At 41.2% G+C, this 25,444-nt stretch overlaps 1 protein-coding gene across 1 annotated transcript; it reads left to right on the top strand.

Moving 5' to 3' along the window:
• Positions 1-59: 59 nt before the first annotated feature.
• RSC1A1 (regulator of solute carriers 1) lies at positions 60-6,329 on the top strand. The gene is given in 3 exon segments (XM_043991886.1): positions 60-805; positions 808-989; positions 991-6,329. Coding segments are annotated over 3 exon segments (1,116 nt in total). The 5' UTR covers positions 60-64; the 3' UTR covers positions 1,184-6,329.
• The last annotated feature ends 19,115 nt before the right edge of the window (positions 6,330-25,444 follow it).

Raw genomic sequence — 25,444 nt, 5'->3', positions numbered from 1 at the left:
GACACCTACATCCGTCGTCAGCCTCATCTGGCAGCTTCGTTCACTGAAACAATCATGGAAGTAGATGTGGCTGAGCAGTCTCTGGTTGTTGTCCATAGCTTGGCAAGTTGGTCACAACGCCGGCATTGAGAATCCTGGTCTTTCGGACCTCACTTTAGATCATCCTTGGCTGGAGCCTGAGGCATCAAAGTGTAACTCCTCTTCTGTAATTGTGAGTAATCCTGTGTCAAATGGTGATTTGCAGCCCCCAGAAAGTAACGTTGAAATGTCAGAAACAGATTGTGAAATGCCCTATTTATTAAGGGAGAACTGTTCTTCATTAAATCTGTCTGGTAGTGGACAGGTCTCCATGAGCCCTGCAGCTCCTGCAGAGGAATCTGGTTTATCTGTAACGGCTGCTTTGAAGGAACTTCACCAACTTTTGGTCATTAGTTGTCAAGAATCTCCAGGAAGTCTTGTATCTGAAGAAGTAATCTGTCACAAGGAAGCAGCATCTGAAGACCCAACTGACAGTAGGGAGAGATCTGAGCAGCTGCCTCAAAGTCAGGGTCCTCCAGGGATATTGGGGGAGCAGGACCCTCAGGGCTCCTCCTGCCGGGTGAAATCTGTCCCAGTGAAGGCTGAGCAGTTAACGAGGGTGTCCCCAGGTGCTGGAGGAGAGAATGGGATCAGCAGAAGTCTCGATGAAGGCCAGGCAGCTGCCCCAGAGGATGTCCAGGAGTCACCGGAGTCGAGAGGGGAAAGGCTCTCTTTCCCAGGGACAAGCTCCGGAACATTGGGTCAGCTCACCTCGCTATGGTGCAGAAGTATCACACAGACACTTTGGCAGGTGAGGCAGGTACCATCCTTCAGACTTCTCTACAAACTGAGGCCTTGCCATCTGACTTCATACCAGTGCTCTCTCAGGACACTCAGAACCCACTGACAGGAACGCCTGACATCAGGGAAAGTGTTGTCTGTCCTGAAGCCACGAGGCCCCTTAGCAGACTTGGCAACTGGTCAGTCCCCCGGTGTCAAACCCCTCACTCTCACAAGCCACCTTTTCCCTGCCGCAGACGTGGACCGGATCCTTCGTGCGGGTTTTACTACACGAGAAGCTCTTGGGGCTTTGCAGCGCGTCGGTGGAAATGTCGACCTCGCTCTTCTCATTTTGCTGGCAAAGAATATCACTGTTCCGACATAAAACCATGGAAAAGGTGGACTGGGTTAAGTCCCCATTTCTTCAACAAATAAGTATCGCTCTCCGGATGTATATGCCTATGATGTACGTAAAAGCCTGCAAGCAGAATGTTGAGCCAGATTTTTTTTTAAGATTTTTATTTTCGGCCAAAGTAATTTATGATCTCATGTCTAATGAAGTTGTCTATTACACTTGTTTAAAATGTGGGCCTTTTTAGTGTATTGGCAGTGTGTGCACATGAGCTTCTTATTCACATAAATGATGCGTTCTGGAATAAAACTGATGGGTTTATATCAAGTGTACCATTTTAGCAGACACTGGTAGAAATCCCACCACCTGTCCAACCCAAAGCAGATTGGCTGACTTTCAGGGTTGTGTGTATTCCACATTTGGATGAAGGTAAAGTGGAGAGTGTATTGAGGCAGAATGTCGAGGTACAAACTGTAGCGAAAACTGCTTTCCCCCGACGGTTTTATCCAGCACTCTAGGTGTTGTCATCCACTGATGCTCCAGGGAAATGAAGGAACTACTACTACTATACGTCCTGCTAGAGCACTGTAGCGCTGGGGCCCGACATATTTATGGGTGGGAAAAAGTGGATCAGAACTTCCTAATTCATACATGATGAGCTGCTGTGCAGATTGCAAACAGTACTTGATGGAGTGGAGTTTCATTTTCAAGTGGAACATGGTGCTACCCCACCTCTTTTTTTTTTTTTAATTAATTAAGGAAAAACCCAAGAGCCCTGAAATTCTATCTGCATTGAGCATGCTGATCTGTAAAGTGGGAGGAGCTGCAGTAGCTGAGACCCCAGGGGTCCCCAGAGGTTGGGTTTGCTAGATCGATGACTGAACAACCTTAATCCTGAATGCCTGTGCTCTACTTGCCCTCTGAGCTCATGCTCTGCTAGGAGATGTTACTCCATAATTACTGATCTCTGTGTGAATTGAGGCATGATGCAATAACCATGGCACCAATTTATCTCTGGAGAGGGCAGATAACTCGCAGCTGTCATCTTCATCAAAATGCCAGTGGGAAGTGTCCATTTCTGACTCTGTGAGTGGCCTCGGTAAATCTAAATTTTCCATCTTTTTCCTCTGGAAGCCTCCCAACTAAAGTTTGCCATCTTCATTTTGGAAGCGTGGAGTCAGAGCAGGGTATAGAGTGTGGAGAATACCTTTCTTGTGGCCTTTGTGTTGAAGACCAGCCCCTGGGATTGCATTGTCCCATGGGCCCCACTGTGCACTCCCGTTGGGAGTTCTCATCCTAGTCCTTCTACTCCTGGAAGAGGGAATTGACTGTTTTAAGATTTGTGAACATGACAAATCAGGATCTTTGATTGTAATTGAAAATGGAGGCCTTGAATCCTGTTTGCAAACTCTGAAGTCTCTTGGCTTCGTGTGTATATTTTTAAAGACCTGCTTTCGTCCAAACCCAAGTCCATTGAATATAGTAGGTGGAGAATTCATTTTCTCAGGAGCATTTGTCATTTTAATTTGGGGGTTTCATTCCCACACCCCTTCCCCACTCTTTTTTAAAAGAGGTTTTAGCCAGGGGAATTATAAATCACACGTTGAGCAGGTGGCAAAAAGAATTGCTTTGGCATGGTTAGCCAGAGGGGCATGGAATAGTAGGGTAAGTCAGGCCACCAGTGAATCATTGGAGACTACTTCAGATTATAGACCCCTATCCCCATCCCCACACCAAAGATTTAAGATGCAATATGGAACTGTTTACAGGCTTTTCATGAATCCCATTCCAGAGCCATAATTGGAACTAGGTCATTTGTGTTGTAATTAGTGCAAAATCAAGTAACCATACGTTGAATCCTCTCTGCTTTGTGGTTAAGGAATAAAAATGGTGGTCGTGGGCTATTTTCTGAGCAGAGGCTTCTGGGAAGGGGAAATGGTTAATGGCAACCAGACCCTTTTCCCAACAGGCCTTTGGTTTGAAGATTGTTTTCTGTTTGGAGGATAGCAGAAATTAACTTTGGCACAGAATCATTCCTTGGGGGCACAAGGGACATTCCACATCTTAAAGGTGCACGTGATGATAGGAGTCATCAGTGGCACAGATAATTCTGAGGGCTGGGAGGAAGGGACTTTCACAAGTTTTTGTGCTGATTTTAGTTAAAAATCACATATGCCTGCAGTTATACAGATATTCATCTAAAGAACACTCAGATGAAAGTCTAGCCCAGAAGGGCATCTGCCAAAATCCTTAACTTTTGTTTTTGACATACGATTATTCCTAATCTTTTTGTGTTTTACCTTTTCCCCTTTCCTATTCTTCCATGCGTGTGAACAAAAATATGTCGATGTTTTTGTCTTAAAATGTGCTGTTTGTGTCTTGATTCAGTAGTAGCTAAAAACAGTCCAGAATTGCTAAAGACACTTCGGATATTTTCACTTCAGCAGTGTGAACACGCATTCTTTTTTTCTTACTGTGTACCCACTAAAGTATAGTTAGCTCTGAAAGGACAGTAACTAGAATGAACTATCAAGTTTAACATTTGTCAGTGTGACTATATAGACCTAAGGTCTATGTGCTGATGCAGGCAGAGATGATGATGACCCCTTAAGCGATTATGATCAACCTTCACAGGGTCCAAAACTTGTAGGCAGAGCTGACCTCAAGTTCTGTCAACATAGAATATTCTTGGTGATTTGAAAAGAAGCTCTACCTGCCCCTCTCTCTTCCTGGCTAAACCCTTCTACAACTTGCATTATTCTGCTGCTTTCTGGCATTCTGTTAGCCAGGCAACCACCTTGAAGGGCCACCCTCAGCCCATTTGCTTGTTGTACCAATGTGGGTCACCAGGGGTCAGTCACCTCCAGGTCTCCTAGACTTTGTGTTTGGGCTGTTACTACTGTTAGGAAAGGGATGGAGATAGAGATCAACAGGAGAGTTAACTCTTCTGCTTGTCTGTAGACCCTTGCTTGTTGAGGCTGCGTGATGCCATATTTGATCAGTTCGTCTAGCCCTTTGTTTTTTCCTTGAACCTTAGCTTATGTGATGTGACACATACAGATCCAGCTCTCTGTGGTCTGGGAGGGTCAGAGGACCTTTTGAGGGGTCTGTGTCCTTGATTTTAAGAAGTCTGGTGACCACAGTGGGGCCTTCCTTTCCTAGCCCCCATCCTCTACTATGTGAGCCATAGTGTGTTCTTTTTTTCTTTAATCAATAGATATACACGTATATATACTTAGACATGCATATATGAACATACACATATATCTATTTAAAATACATGGGATTGTCTTTATAATTCCATATATATTATATATATAAAGTAATATATAAATACACAGGATGAGGCAAATTTTTAATACAGTTCTACATCCTGATTTAAAAAAAAATTTAAACAAAATATGAGCAAATTCTCAACCAGAGAGATGAACCGACTGCCTTCCGCCAATCAGCGATGTGCCAGCTTTTGCCCTGCCACGCAGAGAAGCAAGTCTTAGGGAAGGAAGGCCCACGTGTCTAGGGCAAGCTGCAATTTATAGCAGGGGTTTGGCAAGTGTGTCCAACTCACTTTGCTACTCATAAGCCACCTAGAGAGAGTATAAGCTGAAATAATTGAGCTGCTAAATGCCTCATACACTTTTGTAAGGCTGATCTACAGGGGGTTTCACTGTAGACGTTTACATTTTTAGTGGCACTGTTTCCTGGTTATTATTATAGGACACTTGTTTTATTGTGACCCCGCTTGGTTGGCCTATCCCAGAAGCCCGATTACTCCTTTTGAGCAGATAGGGTGGGAGCCTGAATCCCAGAAGGTAGAATGAGTGATAGTCTTTGGATGAGCTGCAGTTGCAGCAAGACATAGTAAATGAAGCACCCTGGCCACTTCTTGAAAAGACTTTCTTTTTCTTGAGGGGCTGAGCCTAAAATACTAGTTACTCTGAGTAACCATTCAGGGTGGGAACTTGCTATGATTTATGGACCAACTTGTGCATCTAACTGGTCAGCAGCAAGAATAGAGGTGGAACTTGGGCTGGTAGCTCAGTGAACGAACGAAAGAAGGAAGTGGTTTTAATGGAGTTTTTGTTCACTTTTTGGTGCCTTGTTTCTACAAATAACCCAGAGCACATTGTGGTAGAGAAGCAAAGTTGGGGGGGTCTCTTTTTCTGCAAGGGGGAATCGTCATTTCTGAAATACAAACCAATGCTCATTTCTAGTTACGTTCCCATATTCCCCAGAATGTTGCCTTCTAGGAATGCATTATCACCATGGTGGGATAGAGAAGGGGCAGATGGGGAGGTTAGCCCCTGATTGATTCAGTCTTTGGACTGAACCCTGATATCTTGTAATAATTCTGCTATTTAGCCTCAGGAACAAGGTCTGCTTTGGCTTGTTGGCAGTATGACTTTGAACTTGTGGAGAGGTTCGGTAGAAATTTGATGCTGTAGACTTCACTAAACTCTGGAAAACCAGACTTAAGATAGAATCATGTAATCCAAAAATTCCCAGGACTGGTTATTAGCCATTGGTCCAACAGCTGATGGGTTGGGGATGGGTGGGTGTATAATTGGTGCTTAGCTGAGGACAGTTTAGAAGTTAAAATTGGCAGGTTCTTCAGTGTCTTGAGTTTACAAATAAGTCAGGCGTTCATTCATTAGTTCAGGCCAGCTGCTCAAAATGGGACGTGCTTTGACAGACAATTAGCTGTACACTACTGTAATAGGCAGCTGATGAGGCTTGCTGGGAAGTTGGCAGCACATGGAGACCTTGAAAGCCACAGTGAATTTCTTTTGGAAGAACTTGACTAAAGGATTCTTTAAAACAGGGTTTCTTACTTAGGCTGGGGTCTGTGCAACTTGTTTTTAAAATATATTTATATTGTGCTAACTGTACTTCAATATCATTGTTCTCCTTGGTAATCGTCTGTTTTATTTTTGGCATTTCAAACGTGGTGAGAAGAGGATCTTTAGCCTTCACCAGACTTCTAAAGTGGGGTCTATGACACAGGAAGGCCAAGAACCCTGGTTTAGATGAAGTGGCCTCATTTTACCCATCCCAGTTAAATTTACCCAGGAATGTGGGAAGGGTGCATTTGGCAGGTTTGAAGGCGGGGTTCCGTGGTATTGAATCTGAGAATTGAAAGGGAAAACCCAGTGGGTGTGCTGAAGGCTGTTGTGGCGGGTATAGCAAGGCTTAAAAGAAAAACCAACCCTAAAAAAAAAAGAAATTGACCTCAAAATACTAAAAAAAAAAAAAGCATTGAGTTCTGCCTCTCTTTTAGTTTTAAAAAACAAACAAACCCAGTAGCCTGAGATGCACTACCCTTCATCAGATCTATCATTGCAGAATTAGAAAACCATTTTGGGGAGAGGCAGTTTGCTATAGAGGGTAGGCCAGAAGACCCAATGGGTTCAAGTCACACACAAGCCATGTGATGAGTCACTTTAGTTTCTCAGTGCTCCTGGTGTCTAAGAGGATGGCAGATCTACCACAATGAAAGGATGGTTTGAGGGTGTTTCACCCCATCCCAGGAGTCTGTCATAAATGCAATTGCAGGTCTGGCCATCCCTTCCCCTCTTCCCCCAAATAATAATATACACTTGAAAACTTTGCTGCATGAACTGTGATCTTTATCATGGGATGCAGGGCCAGGGGTTAGGGGTGGGGGGGAGATAGGGGTAATCAGGGTTTTTCCACGTAAAAATCTCTCACCCAGCAGAGAAATGACTGTTTACAAAATTTGACTTTATATTTTTCAGTGACTGTCTATAGCATAAGAAAGGTACACCTGCATTGACCTTCCCTCACTCACCTCCAGGTGACTACTTTTTTGGGGTTACCACTCTGGTTATTTGTTTTACTCTTCCATGAATTAAGGCTCTATTCTTCAAGGCCATTTGAGCCATCACCTGGCGTCTGACCACTTCCTTTGAAATGTTATTCCCATCCTGTGTTCCCAAGGGTGCTCTGGTGACAATTTGTGTTCAGAATGATTCAAGAGCAAGCAGTGGTCGGTCTTGCCCTTCGCTACAATCTTATGTAAACGTTTGTTTGCATGTTTTTAATACTTTCCAGCTCTGTCTGTGCACAGGTTGGGCTAGGAGCTGGTAACCTTAAGGAGAGACTGCCATATTGGGCATTTCTCATCCTCCTTTTCTCTTCCCCTTTCACAACCGCCCTTGAATTTTCCACTTGAGCATGGATAGCAAAGGTGATTATGGACTTTTCTTTCGAATCATTGAAACAGCATCAGTGCTTTACAAGAACTGGGCTTATCTGCAATCCACCCATGCTTGCTTATATATAGCTCAGCCTCTCATCCCATAATGCTTTGGTTTTGAGAAGTCAAAAAATTCCTGGAGAACTCACGGGAGCCAAGCTCAGGAACCTCAGAGTCAATTACCTTGTGCTGTTGACCTTTGGGGCTAGCTGACCATATACATTGTCTTTGCTGAGTTGGGCTTTGGGTTTGTTTTGTCAAATTCTGAAATACATGTCAGCCTGGAGTTACAGAGAACACTTGATTTCTTTTAAGAAGGAAAAAGAAAGGGAAAAAACAAGGGCTTTGTTGAGGAAAATAAAATTGACGTGTAAAAAATTTGATATTTAAAGACAATAAAAACTTTTATCATGACACTATTGTTTGGTTAGTTTATTTTCAATTGAGGCATAGTTCGGTGAGCTCCTTTGCCTTTTAAGTAGCTGCTCTCTGTGCATGGAGAAACCACAGCATACAGTCTTGAGTTCTGAGAGAGATTGTGTAGCATGGGGAAAATGTAAAAAAAGAAAAAAAGTTTATTGTAAAAGGATTGTGACAGTGAGTGCCTGGCACAATTAGGTGCTTAATAAATGCTTATTGATTGATGAAAATGGTGTGTATTTTGGGTAACATTACACGTGCAATAGATGGTAGACAAGGGAAATAATACTATTGAGGGGTACAGTATCTCCACAGGATGGTTTCTGAACCCTAAAAAGATTTTCCCAGAGGTTGGGCATTTCTGTGAGATCAGATGAAAGCTGGTAGAGAAAGGTGAAGGAACTTCAAGTTAATATTCATTTGGCCAACTTGACTCACAATCTTACCCAGCCTTACCATTAGGCCAGTGGTGCCCAATCTTTGGAGTTGGTTTCGTTTCTGATTCCTTCTTACCCTCTTAAAAGCACCACTTAATTTGTAGTTGTAGGTTTAATGGAGTAAAAAGGCATTTTGCTGTGATGTAACATGCCTTTGAGAAACTCCTTGGAGTACTGCAAAAGCAGAGTTGGAACACAGCACCTTATATACTGAATTTTTTATTCCACAAACTATCAAAACACTCCTAACCAACTGTATAATAGAGTGGTTTCTTCCCTTACTCCATTAGTGACTAAAAGGTCCGTACCCTCTGCCCCAGAGATCTTACTGCTAGGCCTGTGCTCTAAGGAGGTTGAAGATGGAAAGGAAGTTCCTGTGAATGACAAAATGTTCATAGCACCTCTTTGTGGGAACCAAGAACTGGAAACAAAGTAGGTGCCCATTGGTTGGGGAATGAACAGTGAATGATGCATAATTAACAATATCAGTGATGGAAATCAACAAATACAGGTCACTCAGAGAGTCATGGGACTAACTGCATGTATGATGTGACATGGAAGTAAACCAAACCAGGGGAACCACATGCGTAGTGACTATCACTGCCAGAGGAAAGACCAATGAAACCCAACAATGGTGTATCAAGATGACCAAATTTAGAAGCTACAAGATGCTCTCTTATTGAAAAGGTGTGAATTACGGGCATGGAGTATTGCCTGTTGTCTGAGAGGATTGATGTGCTGGGTTTTGCTGGAAGGAAAGGCTCAATGGGGAGGGGAGAAGAGGGAGCCCTTCAGAAATGAGTGGATTAAAAACAGAATAAAGACAACATGAAAGAAAGAATGAAGGGGCTCATAAGGTCCTATGCCACAACAAATCCTGTGATGTTCAAAGAAACCTGTTTTAGTGACATCATTTGTAGGATCAGATTTTAAGTCAACTGGTTCAACCTCTTCATTTTACCCAGGAGGAAACAGTGCCAGAGAAGTTCTTGTCAATGACCTGTCCATCCATGGTCGCATAAGTAAGAGATGAGAACTGGAATTTGAACCCAGATCCTCTTATGCCAAATCCAGCCCTCTCCACTAACACACTGTCTTCCTGGTTTATATCTAAATCCTTTTAACCCTTCCGTGGCATTGTCTCTAATTCACAGTAAACATTGGTAAAAGCTTCTAGAGTGGTGAAGATTTAGGGTTATAATGAAAGGGGAGTTTCTTTAGAAAGCAGAAGGAAAGGTCTTGAGTTAAACTTGGCAGCTCTGGATTTTGACTGAGAATGTATTACTGAGCTGAGGGAGGAATAAAAAGAAACTGGACTTATTGCTGAGAAAAAGCAGCACAGTAGGAGAATTTTGAAAAGAGGGTACTGTCATCAACCAGAACCTTGCAGAACCTGACTGTCATCAACCAGTGACCCGGGACCAACCGGGCAATCCTTACTACTAATGAGTGTAATCATTGGATTAGCCAATCCTCCTTTCCTAATCATATGGAAAAGGAGACTTTATCTTGAAAACAAATTTGGGAGGGGGGCAGAGAATTGAAGCTTTGGTTTCTCCTAAAGACAGACAAAACCACCAGAAATAAGCATTTCACCTATAGCTGGACACAGCCAACTTCAGGTTGAGGTGACTTATGCCCAGCTAGCTACAGGAGCAATTCATGTGTTTCTCTTAGGTCAGAGGAATTTAAGCATTGCTCTATTAAGTTTGCAAATCACAGAAGAGCCCCAAAGATGGGTGCCATCTGCATAGAGATGATAATTGAGCCTGTGGGAACCTATTGCAGTCCTTAGAGATTATCTTGTCCAGCTCTAGCTTTTTAAAAACAAGGAAACTCAGGCTTAGGGGAAATGATGAGTTCAAGGTCACATGGCTAATTAGTGGCAAAACCAAGATTAGTCTCCATTCTCTTCTCTTTCCTTTCTGGATATCCCCTGCCAATATGTATGTGTGTATACATATACACACACACTCACACATATACACATGTATATATATGTCCCAAACATACAATTCCTTAATAGCTTATTATAGCTTATATCTCTATCATCCGTAAAATCATCTCAACCTTTAAAAAGGTCCCATAAGAGGGGCAGCTAGATGGCGCAGTGGATAGAGCACAGGCCCTGGAGTCAGGAGGACCTGAGTTCAAATCTGGTCTCAGACACTTAACACTTACTAGCTGTGTGACCCTGGGCAAGGCACTTAACCCCAATTGCCTCACCAAAAAAAAATTAAAAAGTCCCATAAGACATTATTAGGTGCTTACTAACCTCTCAAGTAGTGCCTATTACTTGTTCCAGACATGGATCACATTATTTTTGAGTTACACCTCTCCCCCCCACACACACACACACGTGCAATCAGGTGAATAAACCCACGTTCTGGTCCTAACTTTATAGACTTATTAGTCATATCCCCTTTCAATCATCTTTCCATACAGAAGAGGAGTAGCCATGCATCTGTCCTTTGTTTCCACACCAAATGAGCAAAATCTGTACAGAACCATTCAAATTTTACTAGAAGCCTTGAGATGTGTCCCAGGTCAAGGTTGGTTCCCCATTCCACCCAGTTGACTAGCCAGCTGTTATAAAACTGGTTGAGGGACAGTGGTAAGAATTGTATAGTTTTAGTTCTCAGCCCTAAAATTGTTGACTATCAAATGTTCTTACAGGGAAGCATATCTCAAACTTTATACAGTAGCAAAACACTTTGGGTCTTCAGTTATATCAATGGGACCCATTAGTTCTGGGCCACAGGCTCTAAGGAGGGTCTAGAATATCACTGAGGCTTTTAAGGGATTGTAAGACGTTTAGAGTAGAGCTGAGAACATTAAACCCATTTTCGTCCTGAAAATTTTCTGTCTAAGTATTTCGGGGGGGGGGGGATATCACTGGAATTATTCTGTCCCAGAACTCCTCTCTGTGTAATGCTAGGGTTCAAAGGATCATAGATTTAGAAAGGGACTTGAGAGGTTACCTTCACACCTTTCATATTATAGATGTAGAAACAGGGCAGTTAGGTGGCGCAGTTGATAGAGTACCAGCCCTGGAGTCAGGAGTACCTGAGTTCAAATCCGGCCTCAGACACTTAATACTTACTAGCTGTGTGACCCTGGGCAAGTCACTTAACCCCAATTGCCTCACTAAAAAAAAAAAATAATAAAAAAAATAGATGTAGAAACAAACCCAGAGAGGTTATGACGTAGTCAAGGTCACACCAGTAGTAGGTATGGTGGACCCTGCATCTGAAGCTAGAGCCTCAGGCTTTAACTCCCCAAACAATTTGGGAAGCTCATGAAGAGAAAAGGCAAGCCAGGTAGTTTCAGATGTGCGCTCTAATACCCTATGCCATGATGAGAAGCAATGATGTATTATACACTGAGAGTACTGGATTTGGAGTCAGAAGCTAGAAAACTACCATAAATGGAAATGGGGAACTTTGGAATATGGGCTGACACTGAACTGTGACCCCAGGTTCTTTGCTACATCATCATCCATGTCCTGACCCCCACCTCTGGATGGATTCCAAGGTTCTGTGTTGGATTGAAGATCTAATTAGCTCTCGTTGACTAAATTATTGATTCTACACAGCTGACTTCCAGATGGATCTATAACTCTAGTATGTTTCCCAAGTTCCAATCCTAAATCACTGACTACCTATTGAAATTTCCAACTGGATGTCCTCCCATAGGTATCACTAACTCAGCAAGTCCAAAACAGAACAGAATCCTCCCCACAAGCATCCTAACTCCCAAGTCTATTTCTGTGTTCAAGACCTCAAAGGTGTCTTTTAGTCTTCACTCTCCCTCATCTCCATTGGTGGGGCAATGAGAGTTAAGTGACTTGCCCAGAGTCACAGAGCTAGTAAGTGTCAAGTGTCTGAGGTCGGATTTGAACTCAGATCCTCCTGAATCCAGGGCCAGTGATTTATCCACTTTGCCACCTAGCTGCCCCCGCCCCCAACCAAACTTTTTAGGCTTAGGACACAATGCATACATTTTAGAAAACAAACAAACTGACCTTTGTGCACTTCCTTGCCTGTGACATTCCACCTCCCTTTCTCTGTGACTTTGTTTTGTTTTATGAGGCAATCAGGGTTAAGTGACTTACCCAGGGTCACACAGCTAGTGTTAAGGTCTGAGTCCAGATTTGAACCCAGATCCTCCTGACTCCAGGGCCGGTGCTCTATCCACTGTGCCACCTAGCTGCCCCTCTCTGTGACTTTTCATAGGTTGTTGCCAGTGACTGAGATGCTTTCCTTTCTTCCTTCTGCTTCATAGAATTCTAGCTTTGGGGTGGAGCCAAGCTAGTGCAATAAAAGTGAGCATTTTTGCTCAGCTCTCCCAATATTACCCTCTAAACATTAACTAAAAAGAAATGTGTCAAGTTGAATTGTAAGTAACATAAACAACAAAGTCAAACTGAGTTATTTTTCCAATCCAAGTCAGAGGTACAGAAAGGGAGGTCTGTGGACACTGGGGTCAGGGCTGGCATGGAATAGTGAAAGTAGCATAGCTATGAGCCTTGAAGGTGGTAGCAGTAGCAGCAACAGCAGCAGTAATAGCACACTTGGTACCCAGAGATGGTAAGGGCTTGAATGCTTGGTCAAAATGAGATAACAGGAGGGGGCAGCTAAGTGGTGCAGTGAATAGAGCACTGGCTGTGGATTCAGGAGAACCTGAGTTCAAATCCAGCCTCAGACACTTGACACTTACTAGCTGTGTGACCCTGGGCAAGTCACTTAACCCTCATTGCCTCACACAAAAAAAATGAGATTATAGGAGACCCATATACTGGCACTAGGAACATGACTGGGTACCATTTGGCAACTCCATTGCCCATTACTCAGTTCTAGGTTGCAATTCAAAGGTGGAGAGGAGTGCCTTTGGTCACAAGGGAGCAGTGGCCCTACTTGGATGCTGGTCAAAGTTTTGGGGTGGTGGAGTTATAGTTGCAAGACACTATGGGCCCTAGCAGTGACCACACCTCTCCCTATATCATACCACCTTGGAAGCACTGAAAACTTACAGGTCCCCAGACCCAGTTGTAAAAACAGCAGAATATAAAAGTCTGAAACTCAGGACAGTCATTCCCATCCACCCACTCTAGAAGTCAGCAATCTAACATAAAGTCCAAAGTCAAGAAATAGCCTGGAAAAACTAGCAAACAACTTAAAAATAATGTAACTAAAAAGTTACTATGGGGACAGGGAAGTTCAAGAAACAAAGTCAAAGGAAGACAATGACTTGAAAACATCTATAGGCAAAGCCTCAAAGGAAAATAAAGATTGAATACAAGCTCAACAAGAATTATAGAAGAACTAAAGAAAGACATAAGAAAGGGCAAAGAATATATTTTTTTAATCAAATAAGAGTGGTAGAAGAAAAACTGGAGAAAGAAATGAGAGTAATACAAAAATATGCAAAGAGAATTAGTAGCTTGGTAGTAAAAAGAGGTAGAAATGCTCACTGAAGAAAATAATTCCTTATTATTGTGCTATAAGAAATGACAAGGAAAAAAAAAGAAATGACAACTAGTATGATTTCAGAAAATCCTGGAAAGACTTGTATGAACTGATGTACAGTGAGGTGAGCAGAACCAGGAGAATGTTGTACACAGTGACAGCAATATTATTTGATGAAAAACTGAATGACTTAAGTATTCTCAGCAATACCAAGACAACCCCAAAGGACAAATGATAAAGCATAATATCCACCTCCAAAGTGGTAAGTGATATTGATTGAACACAGACTGAAGCATGTGATTTTTAACTTTCTTTCATTTTTTTCTTATACAAAATGAATAATATGGTAATATTTTACATAATTGAACATGTATAACTTATATCTGATTGCTTGCAGCATCAGGGAGGGGGGAGGGAGGGAAGGAGGGGTAAAATTTGGAACCCAAAACTTTAAATAAAAATGTTTATTATTTTAAATTTTTAAATAAAAAAAAAATTTTAATTAGAATTGGGCAAGTGGAAGCTAAGGACTCCATGAGACATCAAGAAACAATAAAACAGGGGCAGCTAGGTGGCGCAGTGGATAAAGCACCAGTCCTGGATTCAGGAGTACCTGAGTTCAAATCCATCCTCAGACACTTGACACTTACTAGCTGTGTGACCCTGGGCAAGTCACTTAACCCCCATTGTCCCGCAAAAAAAAAAGAAACAATAAAACAAAGAAATGAATGAAAAGAAACAAAAGAATGAATAACATAAAAGAGAATGTGAAATACCTCATTGGAAAAACAACTGACCTGGAAAATAGATTAAAGAGAGATAATTTAGGAATACTAGACTCTACCTGAGAGCCATGATCAAAAAAAGAGCCTTGGCATCATATTTCAAGAAGTATCAAGGAAAGCTACCCAATATTCTAGAACCAGAGGGCAAAAGCTAGGGGAAATTATCTCACATAAAAGAGACACACAAAGAAGATCTTTATAATGGAGGGGGAAATGGGGGGAATGAAGCAGGTGAAGCTTGAAGGTCATTCTGATCCAAACTGTTTCAAAGAGGGAAGACTATAGATACACATATAGTTAGGTATAGGAATTTGTCTTACCCAAAAGGGAAAGTAGGAGGGGAAGAGGCTAAGAAAAAGAGTGAGAGTGAGGGAAGGTATTTGAAGAGAGGCAGTGATCCAAGAAAAACAGAGGAGGGGACAAGGTTAAAAAATAAGATAAGATAAATAGAAGAGAATAGAATGGAGTGAAATGCAGTTAGCAATCATAACTGTGAATTTGAAGGGGATGAACTCACCCATAAAATAGAAGAGGAGTGCAGGCTGGATTAGAAATCAGAATCCAAGAATATCTCGTTTATGAGAGGCACACTTGAAACAGAAAGAATACAGAGTTAAAATAAGGGTCTGGGGCAGAATCTGTTATATTTCAGCTGAAGCTTTTTTTTTAAAAGGCAGGGCTAGAAATCTTCATTGCAGATCATTATCTCCCTTGCACCTGGCAGCCAGTAGTGAACCACTGGCAGTGACAACTTCTGGAGCTCTTAGCCCTCCGATGGTAAGGAAATTAGACAATTGGTCAGAAGGAAATTACAGGAGGTCCTTTGTTGGCTCTGGGTGTAGGACTCTATTTTATCATCCCTATGTGGATCTAGTAACATTATTACTAAATTCCAGAGCACCCAGGTCAAGAAGAAAATATTACAAACAATCAAAAAGAAACAATTAAAATATCATGGAGTCAGGATAACACAAGATTTCGCAGCACCTTCATTAAAGGAATGGAGAGCTTGAAATATGATATTCCATAGGGCAAAGGAGCTAGGGTTACAATCAAGGATCACCTACCCAGCAAAACTGAGTATAATCCTTCAAGGGAGGGGATAGAGATTTAATGAAATAGAGGACTTTGAAGCATTCCTGATGAAAAGACCAGAGCTGATGGGAAGTTTACTATTCAAATATAAGACTCAAGAGAAGTTTTATGCTGAATAGGAAAGAGAAATCATAAGGATTTCAAACTGTTTACATCCTACATGGAAAAATGATACTTGTACCTCTTAAGAACTTTATCATTGGGGCAGCTAGGTGGCACAGTGGATAAAGCACTGGCCCTGGATTCAGAAGGACCGGAGTTCAAATCCGGCCTCAGACACTTGACACTAGCTGTATGACCCTGGGCAAGTCACTTAACCCCAATTGCCTAACCAAAAATAAATAAATAAACAAATAAACAAACAAATAAATAAAATGATAAGTAGTACCTATCTAAAACCATTAGCAAGCATTATCTGTAATGGAGATAAGCTAGAAACCTTCTCAATAAAATCAAAGGTGAAGCAAGGATGCCCACTATCACCACTATTATTCAGTATTGTACTAAAAATGCTAACTAGCAATAAGAGAAGAAAAAGAAATTAGGGGAATTAGAATAGACAATGAGGAAACAAAACTAGCACTCTTCAGATGATATGATTGTATACTTAGAGGATCCTAGAGAATCAACTGAAAAATTACTCAAAATAATTAATAAGATTCTTGACTGAGGTGGAGCCAAGATGGCAGAGAGAATCCAGGAAGTTGCCTCAGCTCTCCTGAGTTTCCCTCAAAAACAACATTAAATCAAGCCTCTAAGCAGATTCTGGAACTACAGAACCTACAAAAAAGACAGAGAGACACAATCTTCTTACTTTAGATAATTTAGAAGACTTCAGGAAAGGTCTGTCTCACGTGGGCAAAAGGGGAGGGTGACCATCCGGCACAGCTCAGCCCAGCTGAGAGTGGCCCACTGTAGAGGGAGTATGGTTAAGTCAGCAGGAGGCTCCTGGAAACAGCATAAATAAGTTGCTGAGGCCCTTTGGTCCTGGCTCAGAAGGCTGGTGGCATAACAGGCCATTTGTGAGACCCACCATCCCTGGCTGAGAGAGCAAACTGGCAGCTAGAGAACTACCCCAAGGACAGGCGCGACTTTGCCAAGCCATTCCAACACAGGGAGCAAGCCCAGGGTAATGAGGAATCAAAAAGCCACAGAGGCCTCAGAATAGAAAGCCAGTGGCCTGGCCCCTATCCCCCAGCACAAGAAGTTTGCAACAGTGACTCCTGTGCCCCAGGAGCAGACTTCAACTTTATAAGTTTAAAAATAGGCTACAAAATGAGTAAGAAACAAAAAAGGACCCTTACCATTGACAGCTTCTATGATAAAAGGGAAGACCAAAACACAAACTCAGATGAGTTTGTGAAGCCTCAAGTGGAAAGATGATCTGGTCTCAAGACCAAAAAGCCTTCTTGGAAGAACTCAATTAAAAATCAAATGAGAGGGGGCAGCTAGGTGGCACAGTGGATAGAGCACCAGTCCTGGATTCAGGAGGACCTGAGTTCAAATCCAGCCTCAGACACTTGACACTTACTAGCTGTGTGACCCTGGGCAAGTCACTTAACCCTCATTGCCCTGCAAAAAAAAATAAATTAAAATTTAAAAAATTAAATCAAATGACAGAGGTAGAAGAAAAAATGGAAAAAGAAATGAGAGTTACACTGAAAAAAGAAGCACAAAAATTGACTGAAGAAAACAATTCCTGGGGGCAGCTAGGTGGCACAATGATTAAAGCACTGGCCCTGGATTCAGGAGGACCTGAGTTCAAATCTCTGCCTCAGACTCTTGACACTTACTAGCTGTATGACTTGGGCAAATCACTTAACCCTCATTGCCCACAAAAAAAGAAGAAGGAGAAGGAAGAGGAGGAGGAGGAGGAGGAGGAGGAGGAGGAGAAGAAGAAGAAGAAGAAGAAGAAGAAGAAGAAGAAGAAGAAGAAGAAGAAGAAGAATTCCTTAAAAGATACAATTGGCCAAATGGGAGAAAAAATTGGCCAAATGGAAAAGGAGGTACAAAAGCTTACTGAGGAAAATAATACCTTAAAAAATTTTAATTGGGCAGATGGAAGCTAATGACTCCATGAGACACCAAGAATCTGTCAAACAGAATCAAAAGATTGAAAAAATAGAAGAAAATGTGAAATACCTCATTGGAAAGACAACTTACCTGGAAAATAGACCCAGGAGAGATAATCTAAGAATTATTGGACTACCTGAAAACCATGATAAATTTCCAGGAAATTATCAAGGAGAACTGCCCTGATATTGGAGAATCAGAGGATAAAATAAGATTGAAAGAATTGAGCTGAATAGAAAATTTGACTTTCAAAAATATAAGACCCTAGAGAAGCATAAAAAGGTAAATAGGAAAAAGAAATCATGAGGGATATTAAAAGATTAAACTGTTTACATTCCTACATGTGAAGATAATACTTCAAACTCATAAGAATTTTCTCAGTATTAGAGTAGCTGAAAGGAATACACTTAGACAGAGGACATAGGTCTGAACTGAATATGAAGGGATGATATTTGTAAGGCATTTATTTTTTGTTTATCCTTGTCTTTTTGTGGGGCAGGCAGGGTGGGGTGGCTTATGTCTGGGGCTGGATTTGGGTTCAGGGCCTCCTGGGTTCAGGGCTGGCGCTTTGTCCACTGTGCCACCTAGCTAACCCATGATGACATCTTTAAAATAGGGTTGAGGAGTAGGAGGAATGCACTGAGGGAGGGGGAAAGGGAGAGGTGGACTTGATGTGGGATAGAATTAGGGTCAAATTGATCGTGAGTTGTCTGAAAAGAATTACAAGACTCAGTGACTCAGTTTCCCAAATTTTATTGCAATATTGTGGGTGATCACAGGGAGAGAACCAGAACAGTGGAAAGGTATCTCTCAAATAAGGAAAGGAAAGACAATTATATTTATAGTATGGATACATTGATTATCAGTCTCATTATAATAATCTCCACCTTTGGGAGGTACAGGGGAGGGCCTATCCTAATTTGGAGTTCCTGGGGTCCTAAGTCAATCCCCAAGGTGAGTACCTTTTTCAGTGGAGGTGTGTTTTGGGGGTTTACACATCATAAGTTGAATCTGGGGACAAATTCGGCCTTTTCTGTGCATGTCTCTTTCTGTTTCCCATGGTGTTTGGGACAAACTGCCTCAGTTTACCCAAAAACTCGAAGAGACCACCAAGTCAAGCAGAGACAGATTTATTGCATTCTCATAAGAACAGGCAAACTCATGCCAGAGATGAGGTCCGCAGTAATGTGCTCATGCTTTGGGTTTTTATAGAGATTTTGAGGCGGGGGGTCCCCTCATGCACAGGTTGAGTTCACAATCTAACATCCAATCCTGTCTCACCCAGGGTGCGTGTTTAGCTCATGATCAGGGTATAGGTACATGTTCCAGGAACAAGGGGGAAAAGGGAGGGCTGAAACCACTCCAAACCACTCCACCTGGGTAAGGAGGGTCAATGGGGAAGAAGGGAGTGATGGTACCAGGAGCTGGTACCAGGGGGGGACTTAGGACTTAGGAATGCAAAAAAGGAGAGGTAAGATCTGGGTGTATCTGTACTAACAGGAAACACCTTCTCCTGCCTGGCAGCAAGAGCATAACTAACCCATAACAAGGACTGGGGTGTGGAATGTAGGGAGAAGGGGGGCAGGGGGTACCAGGGTACATCAGGTTCAGTAAGGCAAAATACATGATTTCTAATATAAGCAATGGAATTAAACATGAACAAAATGATCTGACTATAACAGGGACTGGGGGCTGGGCAGAATAAAAGGAGACTAGGGGGAGGAGAGGGAGGGGGAAGGGGAATGGGGTTAATTACATCATATGAAGAGGCACAAAAAACCTATTACAATAGAAGGAAAGAAGGGAGGGATGAGCATTGTTTCAACCTTATTCTCATCAGATTTGGTTCAGGGAGGGAATAACATATATACCCATTTGTATAAAGAAACTTAGCTTACTCTTTAAGGAAGTAAAAGGGTAAGGGGAAAAGGGTGGTACTGATAGAAGGGAGGGCAGAAGCAGGGTAAGAAAGAGGAAAGAAAAGGAAAAGTAACTGATAAAAGGGAAGGCAGATTGAGGGAGGTAGTTTGGAGGTCAGAACCAAAGCACTGGTGAGGAGGAATAGGGTGAAAGAAGAAAAAAGGGAGTACAAACAAAGGGGAAAAGAGGATGGAGGGAAATAAACAGTAATCTAGGTGAATGGGATGAACTCTCCCATAAAACAGAAGTGAATAGCAGAATGGATTAAAAATCAGAATCCTATAATATGTTGTTTATGAGAAACACATTTGAAGCAGAGAGATACACACAGAGTAAAGGTAAAAGGTTGGAGCAGAATATATTATGCTTCAGCTGAAGTCAAAAAAGCAGGGGTAGCAATCCTGATCTCAGACAAAGCAAAAGCAAAAATAGATATAATTAAAAGAGGTAAGGAAGGAAATGACATCTTGCTAAAAGGCATGATAAAATAATGAAGTAATATCAATACTAGTAGTTTATCTCTCAGATCTATGGAGAGGAAAACAATTTATGTCCAAACAAGAAATAGAGAATATTATGAAATGCAAAATGGATGGTTTTGATTACATTAAATTAAAATGTTTTTGTACAAACGGAAGCAATGCAGCCAAAATTAGAAGGGAGGAAGAAAGCTGGAAAACAATTTTTATAGCCAGCATTTCTGATAAAGGCCTCATTTCTAAAATATATAGGGAACTACACCAAATTTATAAGAATGCAAGTCATTCTCCAATTGAGAAATGGTCAAAGGATATGAACAGGCAGTTTTCAGATGAAGAAATCAAAGCTATCTATTGCCATATGAAAAAATGCTCTAAATCACTATTGATTAGGGAAATGCAAATTAAAACAACTCTGAGGTACCACCTGACACCTATCAGATTGGCTAATATGACAAAAAAGGAAAATAATTAATGTTGGAGAAGCTGTGGAAAAATTGGAACACTAATGCATTGTTGGTGGTGTTGTGAACTGATCTAAGCATTCTGGAGAGCAATTTTGAACTATTCTATGGGACTGTGCATACCCTTTGACCCAGTAATACCACTACTAGGTCTGTATCCCAAAGACATCATAGAAGAGGGAAAAAGACCCACATGTACAAAATTGAGGGAATGCCCATCAATTGGGGAACGACTAAACAAGTTTATAAGAATGTAATGGAATAGTATTATGCTGCAAGAAACGATGAGCAGGAGGATTTCAGAGAAACCTGGAAGGACTTACATGAACTGATGCTGAGTGAGATGAGCACAACCAGGAGAACATTGTACACAGTAATAGCAACATTGTGTGATGATCAACTGTGATAGACTTGGCTCTTCTCAGCAATGCAATGATCCAAAACAACTTCAAAGAACTCATGATAGAAAATGTTCTCCACATCCAGAAAAAAGAACTGCAAATTCTGAATGCAGATTGAACCATAGTGTTTCTACTTTCTGGCTGTTTTTTTTTCTTTTTTGAGGTTTTTCCCTTGTGTTCTGATTCTTCTTTCACAATTTGACTAATGCAGAAATATGTTTAATGTGATTGTACATTTATAACCTATATCAGATTGCTTTCCATCTTGGGGAGGGGAGAAGGAAGGGAGGGTGGGAGAAAAATTTGGAACTAAAAATCCTATGAAAACAAATGTTGAAAACTATCTTTACATGTAACTGGAAAATAATAAAATACCTTTAGGGTTAAAAAAAAAGAAAAAATAATTCACAAATTTAGTAAAATTGCAAGATATAAAATAAACCCATATAAATAATCTACATTGGGGCAGTTAGATGGTGCAGTGGATAAAGCACCAGCCCTGGATTCAGGAGGACCTGAGTTCAAATCCAGCCTCAGACACTTGACACATACTAGCTGTGTGACCCTGGGCAAATCACTTAACCCTCATTCCCCTGCAATTTTTTTTTAAATCCTCATTTCTATATATTGCGAAAAAAGTACAGCAGAAAGAGATAGAAAAATTACACTGAAAATAACTGTAGATAATATAAAATACTTGGGAGTCTACCTACCCCCAAAAAATAGGAGCTATAAGAACAGAATGACAAAACACTTTTCATAGAAGTAAAGTCAGATCTGAACAATTGGAAAAATATTAATTGCTCATGGGTAAACCAAGCCAACATAATAAAAATGACAATTCTACCTAAATTAATCTACTTATTTAGTGCGATATTAATCAAACTACCAAAAATATTTTATAGAGCCAGAAAAAAATAATAACAAAATTCATCTGGAAGAATAAGAGGTCAAGAATATCAAGGGAATTAATTCAGGGCGGGGGGAGGGGAAGATGTGAAGGAAGGTGGTCTAGCTGTACTAGATCTCTTTTTTTTTTCTTTTTTTGGTGAGGCAATTGGGGTTAAGTGACTTGCCCAGGGTCACACAGCTAGTAAGTGTTAAGTGTCTGAGGCCAGATTTGAACTCAGGTACTCCTGACTCCAGGGCCGGTTCTCTATCCACTGCGCCATCTAGCTGCCCCTGTACTAGATCCCAAACTGTATAATAAAGCAGTAATCATCAAAACAATCTGGTACTGGCTGAGAAATAGAGTGATGGATCAATGAAAAAGATTACATACACAATACACAAGAGTAAATGACCATGGTAATCTGATGTTTGACAAACCCAAAGATTTTGGGACAAGAACTCACTATTTGATAAAAATTGCTGGGAAAACTAGAAAGTAGTTTGGCAGAAACTAGGCATAAACCTCCATCTTACACCATATACCAAGATAAGGTCAAAATGGGTACATAATTTAGACATAAAGGGTAATACCATAAAGAAATATGGGGGGAAAAAAGAAATATGGAGGGGCAGCTAGGTGGCACAGTGGATAGAACACTGACCCTGGAATCGGGAGTACCTGAGTTCAAATCTGGCCTCAGATATTTACTAGCTGTGTGACTCTGGGCAAGTCACTTAACCCCAATTGCCTCAAAAGAAAAGAAATATGGAGAACAAGGAATAATGTACCTGTTAGATCTATGAAGAAGGGAAGAATTTAGGACAAAACAAGAGATAGCATTATAGGATATAAAATGGATTGTTTTGGGGGGCAGCTAGGTGGCGCAGTGGATAGAGCACCGGCCCTGGAGTCAGGAATACCTGAGTTCAAATCCGGCCTCAGACACTTAACACTTACTAGCTGTGTGACCCTGGGCAAGTCACTTAACCCCAATTGCCTCACTAAAAAAAAAAAAAATTAAAAAAAAATGGATTGTTTTGATTATATTAAACTAAAAAGGGTTTGCACAAACAAAACCAATGCAACCAAGATTAGAAGGAAAGCAGAAAGCTGAAGGAAATTTTTTACAGGAAGTGTCTCTGATAAAGGCCTAATTTCTCATATAGAGAGAGAACTGAGTCAAATTTATAAGAATACAAGTCATTCCCCAATTGGTAACTGGTCAAAGGATAAGAACAGGTGGTTTTCAGACAAAGAAATCAAGGCTATCTATAGTCACATGAAAAATTATCTCAATCACTATTGATTATAGAAGTGCAAATTCAAACATTTCTGATGTACCACCTCACACCTATCAGATTGCCTAATATGACAGAAAAGGAAAATGATAAATGTTGGAGAGGATGGGGAAAAACTGGGAAACTAATGCACTGTTGGTGGAGTTGTAAACTGATCCAATCATTCTGGGGAGCAATTTGGAACTATGTTCAAAAGGTTTTAAATCTGTGCATACCCTTTGACCCAGCAGTAGCTCTACTAGGTCTTTATGGCAAAGAGAAAAGAAAAAAGAAAAAGGACCTATTTGTACAAAGATATTTATAGAAGCTCTTTTTGTGGTGGTAAAGAATTGGAAATTGAGGGGATTCCCATCAATTAGGGAATGCCTGAACAAGTTGTGGTATATCATTGTGATGGAATGCTTTTGTGCTATAAGAAATGATGAGCAATCCAATAAAAAACAAATGTTGAAAACTATCCTTACATCTAACCAGGACAAAAATACTATTTGGGGGGCAGCTAGATGGTGCAGTGGATAAAGCACTGGCCCTGGATTCAGGAGGACATGAGTTCAAATCCGGACTTAGACACTTGACACTTACTAGCTGTGTGACCTTGGTCAAGTCGCTTATCCTTTATTGCCCTGCAAAAAAGAAAGAAAGAAAGAAAGACTATTAAGGAAAAAAAAAGAAATGATGAGCAGGATACTCTCATAAAAACCTGGAAAGACTTACATGAACTGATGCAAAGTGAAATGATCAGAACCAGGAGAACAGTGTACACAGTAACTGTTGTATTATAACGATGATTAACTGTGAATGACTTAGCCAATTTTGATCTATACAATGATTCAAGACAATTCTAAAGGACCTGTGATGGAAAAAAAAATGCTCTCCCCTCCAGAGAGAGAGAACTGATGAACTCTGAGCGCAGATTGAAGCAGAGTTCTTTCACTTCCTTTATCTTTCTTGCTTCCCCCCCACCACCACCACATGACTAATGTGGAAATGGTTTGCATGATTTCATATGTAGAATAGGCATTGTATTTCTTCCTTCTCAGTGTGTGGGGGAGGGATGGAGGGAGAGGGGAAGATTTAGAACTGAAAATAAAAATTTTCAAGAAAAAAAAGAAAAAGGATCCCAGCCTTCCAGACTCATGCAAAATCCTTGTCCTACATTAGGCCTTATCTTGCATATACCCCTTCCCCACCCTTGGCTCAAAAATTACTGTTTATTTATTTGTTTAAATTTTGTCTTTATCTATATGTGCACATGTTGTCCTTTCCCACCCCTAAATGTAAACTCCTTGAAAACAGGAATTTGGTTGGGGGTTGGGGGGAGCATCTCCTGGGCCCAGCATAGTATGTACTATGTTGTAGAGGATGAATAAATACTTGTTTCTTGATTAATGTCCCTGCGCCTCCATTTTCTCATCTATAAAGTTGGGATCAGATCTGTAATACTTCCCAGGGTTGTGAGATTCAAATTTGTTGTTCAGTCGTGTCCCACTCTTTGTGACCCTATGGTCCATATTGTCCACAGGGTTTTTTTTCAGCAAAATGCTGGAGTGCTTTGCCATTTCCTTCTCCAGCTCATTTGACAGATGAGGAAACTCGGGCAAACAGGATGAAATGACTTGCCCAGGGTCACGCAGCTAGAAAGTGACTGGGGTCAGATCTGAACTTAAGTCTTCCTTGACTCCTGGCTGAGCGCTCTTATCCACGGAGCCACCAGCTGCCTCAGCAATTATGGTCATGATCGGGGCGGCTAGGTGGCGCAGTGGATAGAGCACCGGCCCTGGAGTCAGGAGGACCTGAGTTCAGATCCGGCCTCAGACACTTAACACTTACTAGCTGTGTGACCTTAGGCAAGTCACTTGACCCCAATTGCCTCACTAAAAAAAAAAAATTATGGTCATGATTATTATCATTGTTATTATGCTCATTATTTTTGTCATAGTCATCACCATCACTCCCACATTCTGGAACAGCTGTGAGAACCTGGTTAATATCCTTTTGGCCACTGGCGAAGTCTCTTCCCTTTGCTGTCTCTGGATGGAAAAGTAAACTTTTGAGTTCAAGCCACTGCAGAGGAAATATTTACCCATTCTGCAAATACCACAAACGTTTTTTGGTCTTGAGTTTGAAATCAGAAAACCTCATCAACTTTCAGATCATCTTCCCTTTTTTTTTTTAGTTGAATTACAATGCTGGGCAATTCTTCCCCTCTGCCTCCATCTACATGCACAGTCTCTTCCTCTGTGTGTCTCTCTCTGTCTGTCTCTCTCTGTCTCTGTCGGTCTTTCTCTCATACACATGCATATACACCCACACGAACACACACAAATAGGTCTATTCTATTGGCC

Source organism: Dromiciops gliroides, chromosome 3 (assembly GCF_019393635.1).
Source record: "Dromiciops gliroides isolate mDroGli1 chromosome 3, mDroGli1.pri, whole genome shotgun sequence".
Taxonomy (NCBI): domain Eukaryota; kingdom Metazoa; phylum Chordata; class Mammalia; order Microbiotheria; family Microbiotheriidae; genus Dromiciops; species Dromiciops gliroides.
The sequence above is the reverse complement of the archived record's forward strand: the minus strand, read 5'-3'. Positions and strand labels throughout refer to the sequence as shown.